The sequence below is a fragment of the Anguilla anguilla genome, chromosome 5 (assembly GCF_013347855.1).
Source record: "Anguilla anguilla isolate fAngAng1 chromosome 5, fAngAng1.pri, whole genome shotgun sequence".
NCBI classification, from domain to species: Eukaryota; Metazoa; Chordata; class Actinopteri; order Anguilliformes; family Anguillidae; genus Anguilla; species Anguilla anguilla.
The window spans coordinates 7,895,068-7,909,979 of NC_049205.1; the positions used below are offsets into that span (position 1 = coordinate 7,895,068).

Genomic DNA, 14,912 nt, shown 5'->3' on the forward strand with positions numbered 1-14,912 from the left:
ATTAAATAAACGGCTCAATTTGAGGGTGATTATCTCGTGGTGTGTTACCGAACTGGACAATGAACCATTAACCATTACAGCTGGAAAGTCAGATCCATTAACACTGTAAACCACAGAGAGGGAGAAGTGTGGAAGGAAAAAGGCATTTATTACATTTCCAAACAGCTGCATAGCACTAAACAGAAAACATGATCTTACACTGTGCAAAAGCTCTGACCAGCAGTGCACACTAAATTAGCTGCTAAATGCCATGGCCATGATTAGCTAACCACATTTTTTGGTATTCTTCCATTTTGATTGGGGGGGGGGGGGAGAATGACAGCACGGGAACTCCAGCTCACTTCAGTTAAACAACTGTCAAAAGGCAGGTTGTGACTCAAAGAGCTCAGTGCGCCTCTTCTGCCACACGGACATCACAACAGTGAAACGAAAGGAGAAAGAATATAACCTCGGAAAGGGTTCATCAACATTTTACTGCCAACACAAAAAAAGAACGCAACCTCACACACTCATGCACACGGTTCTAGGCTCTGTTCTATGAGTGGTGTATAGCGTGTGCCCGTTTGATGATGGTCCCCCGTTCTCCGGTGGAATTAGGTCTTGCACAAGGCCACAGCAGAGAACCGCACCTCGTCCTTCTCGCGGGCTGTAAACTGACGACAGATCTTTGCTGCATCCTGTAGAGAAAAATAAATAAAGGCATTTTTACAGTTCTGTGTTTTAACACCAGCATGCGCACCCATTTAACCATCTTAGAGCAACCCAAAACACCAATGTAACCATCCTGGAGCAAAAGGACACCAGTATCCTACCCATTTAATATAATTTTAGAGCAACTGATCCATTAGACATCAACCACCATTTTTGACACTGTGAGAAATGAAAGTAACCTCCTAAAATTGCCTTAAATACGATCGCTCAGATGATGTTGGACATTACCATTAAGAAGGTGTTCTCGTTCGTAGCACCATGTTTCACTGGGGACTTCACTCGTCCATCTATGGAGAAAACAGGCATGGGGACACAGAAGATTTAAATTTCACAGCCAGGTTAATGCAGCATAAAGCAAAAAATAAATGAATAAATGCATTATGTCTCACCCAGCTCGTACAGATGTCCGTCCATGTTCACAAAAGTGATGAAATGGAAGTTCACTTTGTCTGCCTCAACCTGAGGAAAGCAGCAGTGTGGTCAAACTAAATCGCACACAGCTATTTTTTTTTTTTTTTTGCATTTAATACACAATACATGCTAATGCCCAAAATGATTTGAAAAGCTGGTAGCACAAAAATCTGAAATGCAAAAGGATGGAGAAGAAAATAAATTTTTAAAAAGTAACTGTAGAAATTGCGAGTACCCGGCACTGCCCCTCAGCCGCGACCTCGTCATGGACGGAACGGATGTCCTGGGGAGAGAAGGGGGGGGGCGGGGGGTTCTGGTCACTAGGAGAAGCAGGCAAACAGAGAAACGCAGGCCCAAATTCACAAAGCGTCCGTGTAAAAGCACTAATCTAGGATCAGTTTAGCCTATTGGTTCAAAATGGATAAGGGACGTGCATGCGGCAAAGGGACAACTGATCCTAGATTAGCACTCCTACCCAGAGGCACAAGAGACAGTGCATTTCAACATCAGACCGGGAAAGTTAATTGAGCGCTGATTTTCTAGGCTTTGGCTCCCCCTAGTGGAATATGTGGGGTTCATTCAAGTCAACATTGAATTTCCAAAACTCAAAAGCACCTTAACAGCATAAAGTAGTAAAATATTAAACAGCATGCAAGTGAAAAAATGTACTTTGACTAATCCACACTTCACTATGTCTAAGCGATATAATTAATGAGGGACACACAGCATAAAGTTTTGTGAAATATTTGCTTTGCGAGTTCTTCCATAAGATATTACTTATTTGAAAACAGTGCAGGTTTGGCTCATTGCCATTTGTGGTGTCTTTGAAGTCTTAATTTTCTACATGTAGTTTCAGTGACAAAGCCACATGTCTAATCAGTATACACTTTAATAAATTACAATTTAAGAGTCACTTACCAGCTATTATCATTTAACAGCACACAATAGATACCAGAAGCAGTTAATCTAATATTAACCTCAAACACAATCTTCATGGCATGCATAGACATTTGACGCAATATGGCCTAAAGTTAATTCATCATCATTCATATTCATTGCACATAATTAGACAGCCGACAAGTTGTTATATAATTCTTAATTATGCTGGAATGAAATCTAAAACTCAGTAACCATGACAGAGGGAGAAACACCAAACAAAGAATTGATATGAAGTAAAAATGTAGTATCCATGCCAAAACAGAAATGTTTCAAAAACTTGCATTCCTTGATGCAAGAAACCGGCATGTAAGTTTTAAACTGACAAATAGGGATGGGTGCTTTACCATCAGTCAGGATACACCTGGGCAGGATGTGCTCCACACCTGTACGGCAACTGGGCGGGGCATAGCCAGTACCTGTACGGCAACTGGGCGGGGCATAGCCAGTACCTGTACGGCAACTGGGCGGGGCATGCCCAGTAACTGTATGGCAACTGGGCGGGGCATGCCCAGTAACTGCATGGCAGCTGGGCGGGGCACACCCCGTACCTGTACGGCAACTGGGTGAGCCATGCCTCGTACCTGTGCGGCAACTGAGCGGTGCAGGCCCCGTACCTGTACAGATATGACTACCCGCTTGTTATAGTTGAGGAACTGAAATTCTGGTTGGAGACCAGCATACATGGGGGTGAGGGGTATGCCACAATTGAGGCTGGGACCACCTCGTTTTCTGACTCATTAGAATCATTAAACATTTATTACAAAGTAATATTGAATCATTGGGGGAAACACTTTTTCCAGCACATGTCAATGCATTTGTTGATTTTCCTTTCAACAGCAATTAGTTACATAAGCTGCTTCACTTTTTCAGGCCAACTTTATGGTTTCACAAAACCAAACATGCACACAACTAGAGCTCACAGGAAGTCGATATCCTGAAACCAAATCTGCCATTAAAGAGTTTCCCTGCATTACTGAATTCTATTATTTAAAAGCCCATACGAGTTTCTTACTGTACCTCTCCGGCACATTTATCTTTGTTCTACATGCATTTTCCTTCAGTTTAACATGTTTTTGATTGCATTTTTGCCTATGTGCAAATCTGAATACCCAGAAAAATGCTGGAAGGAGCAGAAATGTGTCTACTGCTTGCATTCCATCCCGTATTTACAGTTACAATAACCAAACTGTAATAACAGGAGTTACTGGGAATTGCTTTCACCCCCCCTTCCTCACAAACTCTACCTTATTATTCTCCAGGCATTTGGCCCTCTCATCCGCCGCCATTTTGGCCGTTTTGTCCAGGAACTTCTTCAGTGCTGAGTCACTGTCTGCCATAACAGGAGAGCAACGTGAGAACAGACTGTCATCACCCAACCCTATGATCATCCACAGACGCGAAAAAGGACCCTACTTTTCACACCGTTTCATCTACTCACTGGATTTTTCTTTTAATACAAACCCCGTACAGCAGTCTATGGCATGGCCCATCCTTTTTGGATTTCATTCAGTCTAGTCCCACCCTGATAGCAGTTTAACAGAAGTTTGTGTACTACTCGGTTCCGGCACCCACGTCAGCTCACCAAACTCCATCTTGTCCTGGTTGTTGGCCACAGCATGCAGCAGGCCCACAGTGCCACAGGAGTTGACCACAGTCTGCTTAAGGAAGTACACCTTGGGGTCCTCCGAGCACCCCCCATCTGCCATCTGCTTCTTCCTGAACGCCTCGTGCTGACAGGAAATGGAACAATTACAGCAGCCGCGAATCACAAATCCTTCACTCTGCAGCCTCGTTCGCCATTTCCCCTACTCGCTGAAATCATGTCACATGGCCACAGTTTCTGCCTAGAGGTGGTAACGTCTGGGGCGAGAACAGACTTGCACACCTATTCATGCTGGAGATACTCTGTACAGGTTTCTCAAATTCAAAGCTGTGCACAATAAATTAATTGCCCCGCATGTCCCAAATTGTGCAATTTTATTCTCCCTACTCGTTTCATATTAAAGTTGTGTGCAACTATGGGAGATGCCATTTATAAACCTCTATCAGTCTCAACAGAATGCAGAGATGGGATATGGCACGGAAAATTAATAGTTGTATAAAGAGCTGTATTCATACAGAATGTTTATCATAAATTGATCCCCCATTAGTCAAATTATGCAGTCAATGCATCCAATTCACTACCTTCAACTCCAGAAAAACGATTTGGTGAACTTACACTTTCTAAATATAACCCATGCAACTTTAGAACCAGTGTGGGAATGAATGTATTGCGTAGCTGTTATCCAGTCATGCAAACTAAAGACCGGTGACAGAGCAGGAAAAAAATGGATTCCAGGCATTTGGACGCAGGAGAAGCTTTGTCGCGATTCCAGAACGTTCCCCTCGGCTGAACGAGTCCCATTGCGCTCACTCCCGCGGTCGGTGCGTAGCCAGCGCCCTACCTGTTGCGTTAGCGGAAACAGCAGCATTACTGCACATGACGGAGCGGGTACTGACGACAGCGACTCGTCCTCCAGCCCCAGCACATCCACGAAATGCCAGGACCCCCGGACCCCCAACTTGGACAGCACCTGAAACCCGAAGCAGGGGACAAAAGGAGATCCGCGCATCGTTGTCCAAAATATTGACCGTGGTTTTATGTACAGAAGTAACATTAAGCCATTATACTGCATGTATGAGGGGAAATGCACAATATTTAGCAAAGGAGCACGCAAGACTGCCAATTACGAAATTAAGCGCATAATACCACATTTCGTTTCCAAAATACCGACATTTCGTCCCCCCCCCCCCGTAGAAGATGCTTGACCACGCCCTTACTGATGACAATAGCGTAACCAGTTAACATTAACAATCAGTGAAATACTTTAAAGCAAAAGGTTTATGCAAGCAAATAAAGGTAATAAATTCTCGCAAACTCCAATTCCGTGCCGAGAGGTGACTCAGCGTCTACGTACTTTGTTCAGCATCTGAAAAGAAAATGACAAACATACAGGCTATTAGTTTAAAATGTCACATGCATCAACGATATTTCGCTACTGAGCAAGAAGCCATGTCCATCAAAACTTAAAAAAAGATATACAGCACCTCGGGATTAATTTCCATAGGCTTCCACTCCATGGCTAGCAGGTGGGTGTGGGCGTCTCTCGGAGGTACCAACAAAACACGAAGAACCGCACGGTTATACTAACGGCGTTTTGTATTTGTCCACAAGCCCAAGCACGCCATTCATATACGAGCGGTCCTATCCCATTTCTGCAGCCGATGGGGGTGTAAACGGATAATAATAACTACGAGACGGTAACATTTCTGTTTAACCCGCACACAACAACGGTGTGGTAGACCTATTATTATTATAAATTAATATATTTCCCTCCATCTTTACTGGTTGGAAGCACGCATAACAATAAGGTCGTTCTGGTCTCGCGCAAATAATAGCACGTTCCATGATCGTACGATTGACTTGTAAACTGCAACGGGTTAGCCAATGTCGAACGTGGAAATAAATTGTGAACCTGTTCATTATACAAACATAAATGTTTTAAAAACAGTGTAATTGGTTTTCATAACTGCCATCGTTAATAAAATATAGTTTCGGTTACATTTGTCCTTTAATATGCCTGATTTTTTTCTACCCTGGGACATTATACTCGTCGCACAGAACTTGATATTTGTTCTTATGTTCCAGTTTATCCTGGAATATTCCATGTCTGGCATTAATTCAATTTGTTGTTTTCAACAAGACCAGAGGATTATTTTATGAATATAGTCAGGAGAAGCCAAGTCAGGAGACAAGCATGACTGAGCAAAGTAGAAATACTGGATCTATCATGGAATAGTCGACCGAACATTGACCGTGTATGCAATTAAATAAAATAAAGGATTAGTGATAGGTTCGTGTTCCCAATATCATAATTTTTTTAACATAGCAAAGGTATGTTACATAACAAAGTATATTTTCTTCTGATGAATTGCAGTTGAAAGTTTCATTTATTTGAACAATTTCTGTTTATCAATACATGTGCATGCAATATACACCGTTCGTTTAAAAAAATAAAATAAAAACCTTAAACCCGAACCTATTTTCAATATATCGCTTAAAATATAAAATGATTAAAAAAATAACTATAAAAGATAGAACAAAATAAAAAAATCAAATGATAAATTAAAGGTTAATTAAGGTTAATTTCAAAAGTAGTTCAGGATAAGATAAGATAAAATAATCCTTTATTAGTCCCACGGTGGGGAAATTTGCTGTGTTACAGCAGCAAAGGGGATAGTGCAATAGCAAGGAGAGTAAAAAATGTAATAGATATAATATATACAGACAATATACAAGCAATAAACAAACAATGCACAGATGAGGGTTGCAGTGTGTTGCTATGCTACCGGAGACTGGGGGTGGACGCAGTTACAGGGCGCACAGTGTCCATCACCGCTGCCTTCAACATCACTGTAGGCTGTGACTAAGCAGAGGCCCTATGATGAAATCTATGGTGCTGCAGCCGCCCACACGAACCGTCACAGATGGCTTCACAGAAGCCATCACTGCAGTCAGGGATGGAGAGGAGGCCGATGCTGGAAGGACTGGACAGATCTGGTACCCAGGCAAGAGTGACTCTCAAGCCCAGGACTCTGAGGATGCTGGTTACTGAAGTAGGGCGACAGCGGGGTGCAGGATGACGCTTGGCCCAATGGGGCCGGAGAGCGGATTCCAGCTTCAACAACAGAGCAGCCAATTAGAAGCCCTGGGGAAGTGGTTGGCTGGCTCACTCTGTGACACGATGAGTGTGAAGAGGACAACAGACCCTGCACATGACTGGGAGCGGAGGGTTGAGAAGGGTGGTGTCCCTGTGTAATGCAAGGCCTGGTGCTGTCAGTTCATGGTCCTTGCCAAGCTTCCCTAAGCCTTTTGACTTCAGAGCTGCTTGTTTCAGGTCTTGTACTGCATGTCTATTGTGTGCATGCGCTGGTACTTTGACTTATTATCTTACTGTGGCCTAATGGAAAGGGAACCTGTGTGACGAGATATTTACAGGCTAGAAGGACAGACCGTAGGGCGGCTTAAGAAGGTTTCCTTCAGACAGCACAAAAGGAATTTATACAGAATTTTTAACTGAGACACTGTCACAAAAACACTTCACAGAAAAATAGGAAAACAGAGAAATTAGGGAAATGGTGAAAAACGGGCCTGAGTGTAAAAGCAATACCAAAAATGTAGTACTTTACATGCCCCTTGATTCATAATCAGTAAACAAAAGTACTTCTAGACGCAACAACACTTTGCACTAATGCAATATGTTAAAAATGTCACAGTTCATATGTGCACAAGATCATCTGCATTTATCCTTCACTGGGATCAAGTATAAGTTGATAATCAAGATTTCATCAGGACTGAATTATGCAGTAAAATCAACAAAATGGACGGATGATTCTAATTGCCTCCAGATGTCATGTCTTGTATATGTTTTCCTTACTGCAGCATCTCTCCTTTCTTCCTCATACATGAGGTATAAGAGAGCCACGCAAATACAATGGGGTAATCTCCAAAAAAAATAAAGAAATAAATGAACACTTGTGTGATACCGAAGTGAAGTATCGCTTTTAGTGTGTCTGCAAGAACATGAGAACAGAACACAAATATAAAGTTTGAAACACAGCCATAGTTTGTGATTCCATTTGTCATTCATAGGCATTCTTAAGTGGTTATTTTTTAAGATTTTGTGATGTCATAACATAGTAACAAATGTATTTAATGGCAAAGACAGGGGGCACTGTTTCCCTTTTTACATTTGGATAACCATTTTGCCACCTTCATAGTGTTGTATTGTCTTTGATAATGAAATGTATGAATGCCTTGTGAGTGCAAGTGCATATACGTAAGGTCAAGGACAGAGCATTAAAATTATCATTTGACCCCATTATTGTATAATTGCATGAAACACATCCATGTAGTTCTGGGAATAAATTTTAATTTTCCAGTTTGCATTATCATTTCAATAAAAGTATTCATAAAGCTTACAAATCACTGTTTAAATGAAATGGCAGTACTAGCATCCAATATTAAATGGCAAATTCAAATGACATTTTTTAATTTTAACTTTGAGACAAATTGTGCATATACGTGTGGAAAATTTAAATTCAGCTGTATGATTACATTGCCATTTTACATATTACATTTTCATTTCATTTTGGCTGCAACACGCTTCCATAAGTAGGCCTACATATAGATACAGGGTAATACCAATAGAATAACTTAGACTTCTGACTCAATGGACAGAATAGATACTAGGTAAGTACTGTATAATGTTAGGGTAACAAGTATGACAACAGTTGGCAGTACAGTTCCCAAGTTTTTATCTAGTACCTTCATAGGTAGATACAGGGTAATGTCATTAGAATAACTTCATCAGACCCAATGGACAGAATAAATCCCAGGTAAGTACTTTACAGTGATAGAACAAAAAGGCTGACTCCAGTTGGCAGTACTGTTCCCATGAAGTTTCTACTACTACTTCATGTGTAAGTACAGAGAAAGTGAGAGAAGGAAGACTAACAAAATATTCACAAAGGATAAAGCTGTAACTGGGGGGAAAACAGTACAAAATAACCAATAACACATGGTTTTGCTTCAACCATTATGTAATAAATCTGTGGCACAATGTCCAAAGCAATGTTGTTTTTTTAAAAAAGTGCACAAAAATGTACTCATATCCAATGACTCTGTCGTGTTATTTTTAAATAACTTTTTCTTCAATACGATCATTGCTCGTACTAAAATTTAATATATTATGATATTATCCCTAAATACCTAGTTATTACAGTTATTGCTGATTATTAAAATGGTGCTAGCAGTTAAGTCACACATTTAGTACCACACATGCCACTCTTCAAATGTGAGTTAAAATGAATTTACAAAAAAATATATCATATTTGCCTCTCAGATGTCTTAATTATGTATTTACCTCTTTGGAATTAGGGATCTTTACAGAATTAGGGTCTCTGCTAAATAAATGAGCATCAGTGAGAAAGAGAGAGAAGTCAGGTGGTATTTCTTCAGTGTAGAAGGTCCAGAGGCTGATGTTGTTGGAACTTCGGGTATGGTTGTTGCGGTTGATTCTACTGTAACAGAAGGAAAATCTATGAACAACCCTTGAATAATTGTGGACTTAACGTGAAAATAATTTCAGTTTGGGCATTTTTCAGGAATATATTATTGCGGAGATTTAATCAAGCAATGCCTTCAGTAGGGTTGTACTCAGTCCGAAAGAGCCGTTCAAGACGGCTGTACTCAACCCATAAGAGGCCTTCAATAGGGCTGTACTCAACCCAAACAAGGCCTTCAATAGGGCTGTACTCAACCCAAGCAAGGCCTCAATTTGGGCTGTACTCATCCCAAACAAGGCCTCAATTTGGGCTGTACTCATCCAAATCAAGGCCTTCAATAGGGCTGTACTCAACCCAAACAAGGCCTTCAATAGGGCTGTACTCAACCCAAACAAGGCCTTCAATAGGGCTGTACTCAACCCAAACAAGGACTTCAATAGGACTGTACTCAACCCAAACAAGGCCTTCAATTCGAGCTGTACTCAACCAAACAAGGCCTTCAATAGGGCTGTACTCAACCCAAAAGAGGCCTTCAATAGGGCTGTACTCAACCCAAATAAGGCCTTCAATTCGGGCTGTACTCAACCCAAACAAGGCCTTCAATAGGGCTGTACTCAACCCAAACAAGGCCTTCAGTGGGAGTTAATCCCAAGAGCATAAGCAACACAACTGAAGTTTGCAATTCAAGCTTATTTCCAACTAGACGATAAAAACAGCAGTCCAGCCGAAGGGATAACCCAGAGCTGATAATACCATAACCACCCTAAAACTGCAAACAGAACACTTGTCCCTCCTAAGGTGTGGGCCAGCAGTGGTTATACAGTAGACTACTACAGCCTTTAGGGAGAGGTAAAATTGTGCATTTTTGTAAGCTTTCCTAAATCCTAAATTCTCTCTTAAAAATGAGAGAGAGAGAGAGAGAGAGAATACAAAAATAAAAATGGATTGTTTTATCGAAGTCCTTGTACTCACGTGCAATGATACTCCCAGGAATAATATTCAGGGAAATTTGCCCAGTACTCAGCGCTTGGCTTAGCGCACTCTCTGCAGAGGAGGTGCTGGGAACTGCTGACTGGTTCTTAAAAATCAGGGTCATGTCAACACCCACTGACCCATTCCTGTAAGTAGAGGAAAAGCTTTGTATCATCACCCCTTTTGCTATCATCACAACTATTACACTCAGTGTCACATTTCCCTTATTGCCATACTTTTTAGACAGATAGATAGATACTTACTATAAACTCCACCACCACCATCATCATCTTCACTAGCACCACCAATAGCTTAATTACTATTTTTTTACCAGAATTTGTTTAATCGGGATCAATACCTTCTCCATGATGCCATAATTTATTGTCATGGCCACTAGTTTCATTGCAGCCAAGAAAAATTTAATCGCAGTACAGAGAAAGTACAATTTATATCAGACAACCAAACAGATATGTGGAGCTGTAAGTGGTGAAAAATACTCACCAAAACCTATTAACAATGGACCGTCTGTATGTTGAAGAAAAACTTGACTGGTACACAGTATGTATCTGAATGAAAAGAAAAAACACAACAATATAAAACCAATATTATAAATATATACTTTGTGTGTGTGTGTGTGTTAGTGCATACGGATATTACCTAACAGTTACCAAAATCAAAATGTGTAACCATTCAAATATTAACATGAGAAATTGAATGCTAATTTAATAAAGCTTTATGACATTGACATAACAGAGAGATCTTACCGTGTTAGTAACATTTGTTGCCAGATTCTTGAACTCCTGTGAGTTTTGGTCAGACAGCTCCTGAGTAAATTTCTGATTCAGTCTGAACTGAAGCTCCAGGGTCCCCTCCCCATTGCTGGGTGGACCAGTGGGAACAGCCACATTGGGAACAGTCGCGGCTGCAGTCAGACCACTGGATCCCGCTGTTGTTGCTGCAGGCTGACCTGTGGGTCCTGCAGTCACTGGAGCAGTCAGACCACCAGAACCTGCAGTCACTGGAGCAGTCAGACCACCAGAACCTGCCGTCACTGGTGCAGTCTGTCCTGCAGTTGCTGGTGCAGTCTGGACTGCGGGTCCTGCAGTTGTTGCTGCAGGCTGACCTGTGGGTCCTGCAGTCACTGGAGCAGTCAGACCACCAGAACCTGCAGTCACTGGTGCAGTCTTTCCTGCAGTCACTGGTGCAGTCTGTCCTGCAGTTGCTGGTGCAGTCTGGACTGCGGGTCCTGCAGTTGTTGCTGCAGGCTGACCTGTGGGTCCTGCAGTCACTGGAGCAGTCAGACCACCAGAACCTGCAGTCACTGGTGCAGTCTTTCCTGCAGTCACTGGTGCAGTCTGTCCTGCAGTTGCTGGTGCAGTCTGGACTGCGGGTCCTGCTGTTGTTGCTGAAGGCTGACCTGTGGGTCCTGCAGTCACTGGAGCAGTCAGACCACCGGAATCTGCAGTCACTGGTGCAGTCTGTCCTGCAGTCACTGGTGCAGTCTGTCCTGCAGTTGCTGGTGCAGTCTGGACTGCGGGTCCTGCAGTTGTTGCTGCAGGCTGACCTGTGGGTCCTGCAGTCACTGGAGCAGACAGACCACCAGAACCTGCAGTCACTGGTGCAGTCTGTCCTGCAGTCACTGGTGCAGTCTGTCCTGCAGTTGCTGGTGCAGTCTGGACTGCGGGTCCTGCAGTTGTTGCTGCAGGCTGACCTGTGGGTCCTGCAGTCACTGGGGCAGTCAGACCACCAGAACCTGCAGTCACTGGTGCAGTCTGTCCTGCAGTCACTGGAGCAGTCAGACCACCGGAACCTGCAGTCACTGGTGCAGTCTGGACTGCGGGTCCTGCAGTCACTGGTGCAGTCTGTCCTGTGGGTCCTGCAGATGCTGGTGCAGTTTGACCAGTAGGTGCTGCGGTTGCTGGTGCAGTTTGTTGTGCAGATCCTGCAGTTGCTGGTGCTGTCTGACCTGTGGGTCCAGCTGTTACTGTTGCAGCCTGGTGTCCACGTGCTGCAGTTACTGCAGGTGTTGCAGCTTCTCCAGCGGACTGAGCAGCCACTGCAAGTAACCAGATGTTGTAATACAGCACAATTGAGTGTTGCACAATTGAATGTTTATATTGTACTTTCTTACCTGAAACCACTATGCTAGTGGTGCTGATAGGGAGGGTTAAGCCCGAGGAGTTGGAGGAAACAGCTGTTATTAAGGTCTTTGCCACATCGCTGGTTTCAGGGACAGTGTTTAAGTTATTGAACACCAGCACAGCGTCCACAATCACTGATCCTTGCCTAAAACACCAAAGCATACAGTGTACTGATTAATTATCACTGGAGGACAATAAACCATCACCTGGATAATGAGGAGGAGAAAAAAAAAATTCCAGCTCCAAATACTAGTTATTCACAAAAATATAGAATAATCTGTCTCAAGATTGAGCCGACAGGGTGAAAAAGTTAAAGTTTCTGATCCAGTAGGCTTCTCTTGATAAGTGGAACCTCTATATGAACTATGGAAATCTTGTAGACGTTTTAATCATTTGCAAACCAAAGTAAAAGAGAACGTCTATGCCGGAACAAGGCCTCCACACGGTTGCCAGGTTCAGGTCAGTTTCGAGATAAAATTTCAGGAGAAACATGAGATTTTGCCATATGCTCTCTTTGTGACCACTAAACAGTAAAAGTAATATATGTACTGTGTGTGTGTGTGTGTGTGTGTGTGTGTGTGCGTGTGTATGTATGTGTAATAGTAATGTTTACTGGAAAAGACCAGGAAGAAGAAGGTTAACATAAGAGGCAGAGTTTTCTCTAGCTAAAGTTATAAAAAAACATGTGGTCTGATACTTTTTTACTGTATGTACATGTATATTGTATGTATATATGATTTCATCATAAGAACATGGTTCGTATTTACCTACCTGAATCCCTGAACCTCAGTGTGATTAAATGTGTCCCCATACTGCTCTATATAGATGGTATCCAGCTAGAAATATAAGGGAAGAAGATATGTGAATCTTTAAGGCAGACAAGTCTATATTCCACATATGTATAATTTGATGAATATGTTCAGGAAAAATAAACTGGTTAAATACAGTGGAGAATTACGCACAACACAGCAAATAAGAAGAAAAGAGTAAAACAGAACAGAAGTACAGACAGGCAGAAGAATGTAGGCAAGTGAAGCTATACTCTTGCCAAATAAGTAGAGCTACTGGTAACCATGCTAATGCTCATAGCACCCACGCTAACTTCACTGCAGAAAAAAAATAAACATCACCTGCTCTTCGACTTGATTTTTCAAATTTGTGTACTCTGGTGAGGAGGAATTTGTGAGGACCGCCTCAAACTCCTGCTCCAGTCTAAATTCCAGCAATACCTCAGGTATCCCTGCAGGGTCCTGTGTCAATGTTGCAAGGATTGTGGTGGACATTTTATGGCTTTTGGAGGTCATTACAAGGCTTGTGGTCAGTGTAGGATTTATGGCTAATGGAGCATCACTGATGGTTGGCGCTAAAGAGTCTGTGGTTGCTTTAACAGGTATTGTCATTGGTGTTATGGGGTTTGCTGAGACAGTGTTTGGTATTGTAGGGCTCATCATTAATGTTACAGGTTGTGTGATCATTCTTGAAATGTCTGGGATCGCAATTTCAGTTATTAGCACTGATGTTACAGGTACAGTGGTTGATGTTACAGGGGAACTTGTGGATGTTGAAGGGGTTGTGGTTGATGATGCAGAAGATGATGCAGATGTCAATGTGGCAGTTTTTATGATCAATGATAAAAGACCTGTGATTGGTGTTGGTTTCATGGTTGGTTTTTCATGGCTTTGGGTCAGTGTTGCAGGACTTGTGGTTGATGTTTCAGGGATTGCAGTCACTGTTACAAGATTTGTCTTGACAATTGCAGTGTTTCTGGGTGATGTTGCAGACCTTCTAGTTGAGGATACAGAGTCTGCTGTCAATGTGACAGTTTTTATGATCAATGATAAAAGACTTGTTATTGATGTTGCAGGTTGAGAAGTTATTGCTGTAGGTCTTATTCTCTGTGTTCCAAGGTTTGTACCTGATGTACCAGATTTTGAAGTGAATTTTGCCATTTTTATGGTTGATGTTACAGGAAGTGATGTTGATGTAGTTCCTCCAGGGGTTGATTCTAGAGGGCGTACATTAGATGTTTCGGGGTTTGTGGTTGATGCTGTCAGCTTTGTGGATGATGTTACATGACTTGTTATAGATAATCTAGAGTCTGTGGTTAATATTTCAGGTTCTGTTATTGGTGTCGTAGGGTTTGTGGAAGATATTTTGGGGATTACAGTCACCATTGCAGGCTTCATACTGGATGTTGCAATTTTGAAAGTAGATGTTACAAGACTCAAAAGAGATATGATGGAGTCAGAGGTTGGTGGAACTGGACTCATCTTCGATGTCACAGGGCTTCGGGTCAAAGTTGAAGGGTTTGCACTGGGCGTGGTCAACGTTTCAAGCTTTGTCGTTGATGTTACAGGGCTTGTTATTGATGATACAGAGGCTGTGGTTGATATTTTAGGAAGTGTCACTGTGGTCATGGGGTTTGTGGCCGATGATTCAGGATTTGCAGTTCCTGTTGCAAAGCTTGTCGTGAACATTCCAGTTGTTTTAGTTGATTTTACAGAACTTGATTCAGATGTCATAGCAACAGAGACTGCTACAGTTGGGCTCTCTGCCAGTGTGGTAGAGCTTAGGGTCAGTGTTGCAGGGTTTGTGGTTGATGTCTGAGGGATATCGGTCGATGTGGGTTGG

At 42.3% G+C, this 14,912-nt stretch overlaps 2 protein-coding genes across 2 annotated transcripts; both read right to left on the minus strand.

Annotated features, from left to right (window-relative positions):
- Positions 1-131: 131 nt before the first annotated feature.
- Positions 132-5,297, minus strand: LOC118227775 (ubiquitin carboxyl-terminal hydrolase isozyme L1-like). The gene is made up of 9 exons (XM_035418650.1): positions 5,149-5,297; positions 5,019-5,030; positions 4,506-4,634; positions 3,644-3,791; positions 3,306-3,391; positions 1,358-1,405; positions 1,101-1,170; positions 940-998; positions 132-677 (listed from the first exon to the last, which is right to left on the minus strand). The coding sequence occupies exons 1-9, from the start codon at positions 5,179-5,181 to the stop codon at positions 594-596; spliced, it is 669 nt and encodes a 222-aa protein (XP_035274541.1). The 5' UTR covers positions 5,182-5,297; the 3' UTR covers positions 132-593.
- Positions 5,298-8,061: 2,764 nt separating this feature from the next.
- Positions 8,062-14,622, minus strand: LOC118227493 (mucin-5AC-like). The gene is made up of 8 exons (XM_035418013.1): positions 13,412-14,622; positions 13,053-13,117; positions 12,272-12,426; positions 11,183-12,196; positions 10,905-11,149; positions 10,642-10,706; positions 10,141-10,286; positions 8,062-9,183 (listed from the first exon to the last, which is right to left on the minus strand). The coding sequence occupies exons 1-8, from the start codon at positions 14,549-14,551 to the stop codon at positions 9,047-9,049; spliced, it is 2,967 nt and encodes a 988-aa protein (XP_035273904.1). The 5' UTR covers positions 14,552-14,622; the 3' UTR covers positions 8,062-9,046.
- Positions 14,623-14,912: the final 290 nt, after the last annotated feature.

Coding starts and splice junctions, on each gene's coding strand:
- LOC118227775 (XM_035418650.1), bottom strand. CDS start 5,181: ATGGAGTGGAAGCCTATGGAAATTAATCCCGAG. Junction 3,392..3,643: donor CCAGGACAAGATGGAGTTTG/GTGAGCTGACGT, acceptor CTGTTATGGCAG/ACAGTGACTCAGCACTGAAG. Junction 1,171..1,357: donor CGGCTGAGGGGCAGTGCCGG/GTACTCGCAATT, acceptor TGCTTTCCTCAG/GTTGAGGCAGACAAAGTGAA.
- LOC118227493 (XM_035418013.1), bottom strand. CDS start 14,551: ATGAGTCCAGTTCCACCAACCTCTGACTCCATCATATCTCTTTTGAGT. Junction 12,197..12,271: donor CACTAGCATAGTGGTTTCAG/GTAAGAAAGTAC, acceptor GGTTACTTGCAG/TGGCTGCTCAGTCCGCTGGA. Junction 11,150..11,182: donor GACTGCACCAGTGACGGCAG/GTTCTGGTGGTC, acceptor CAGTGACTGCAG/GTTCTGGTGGTCTGACTGCT.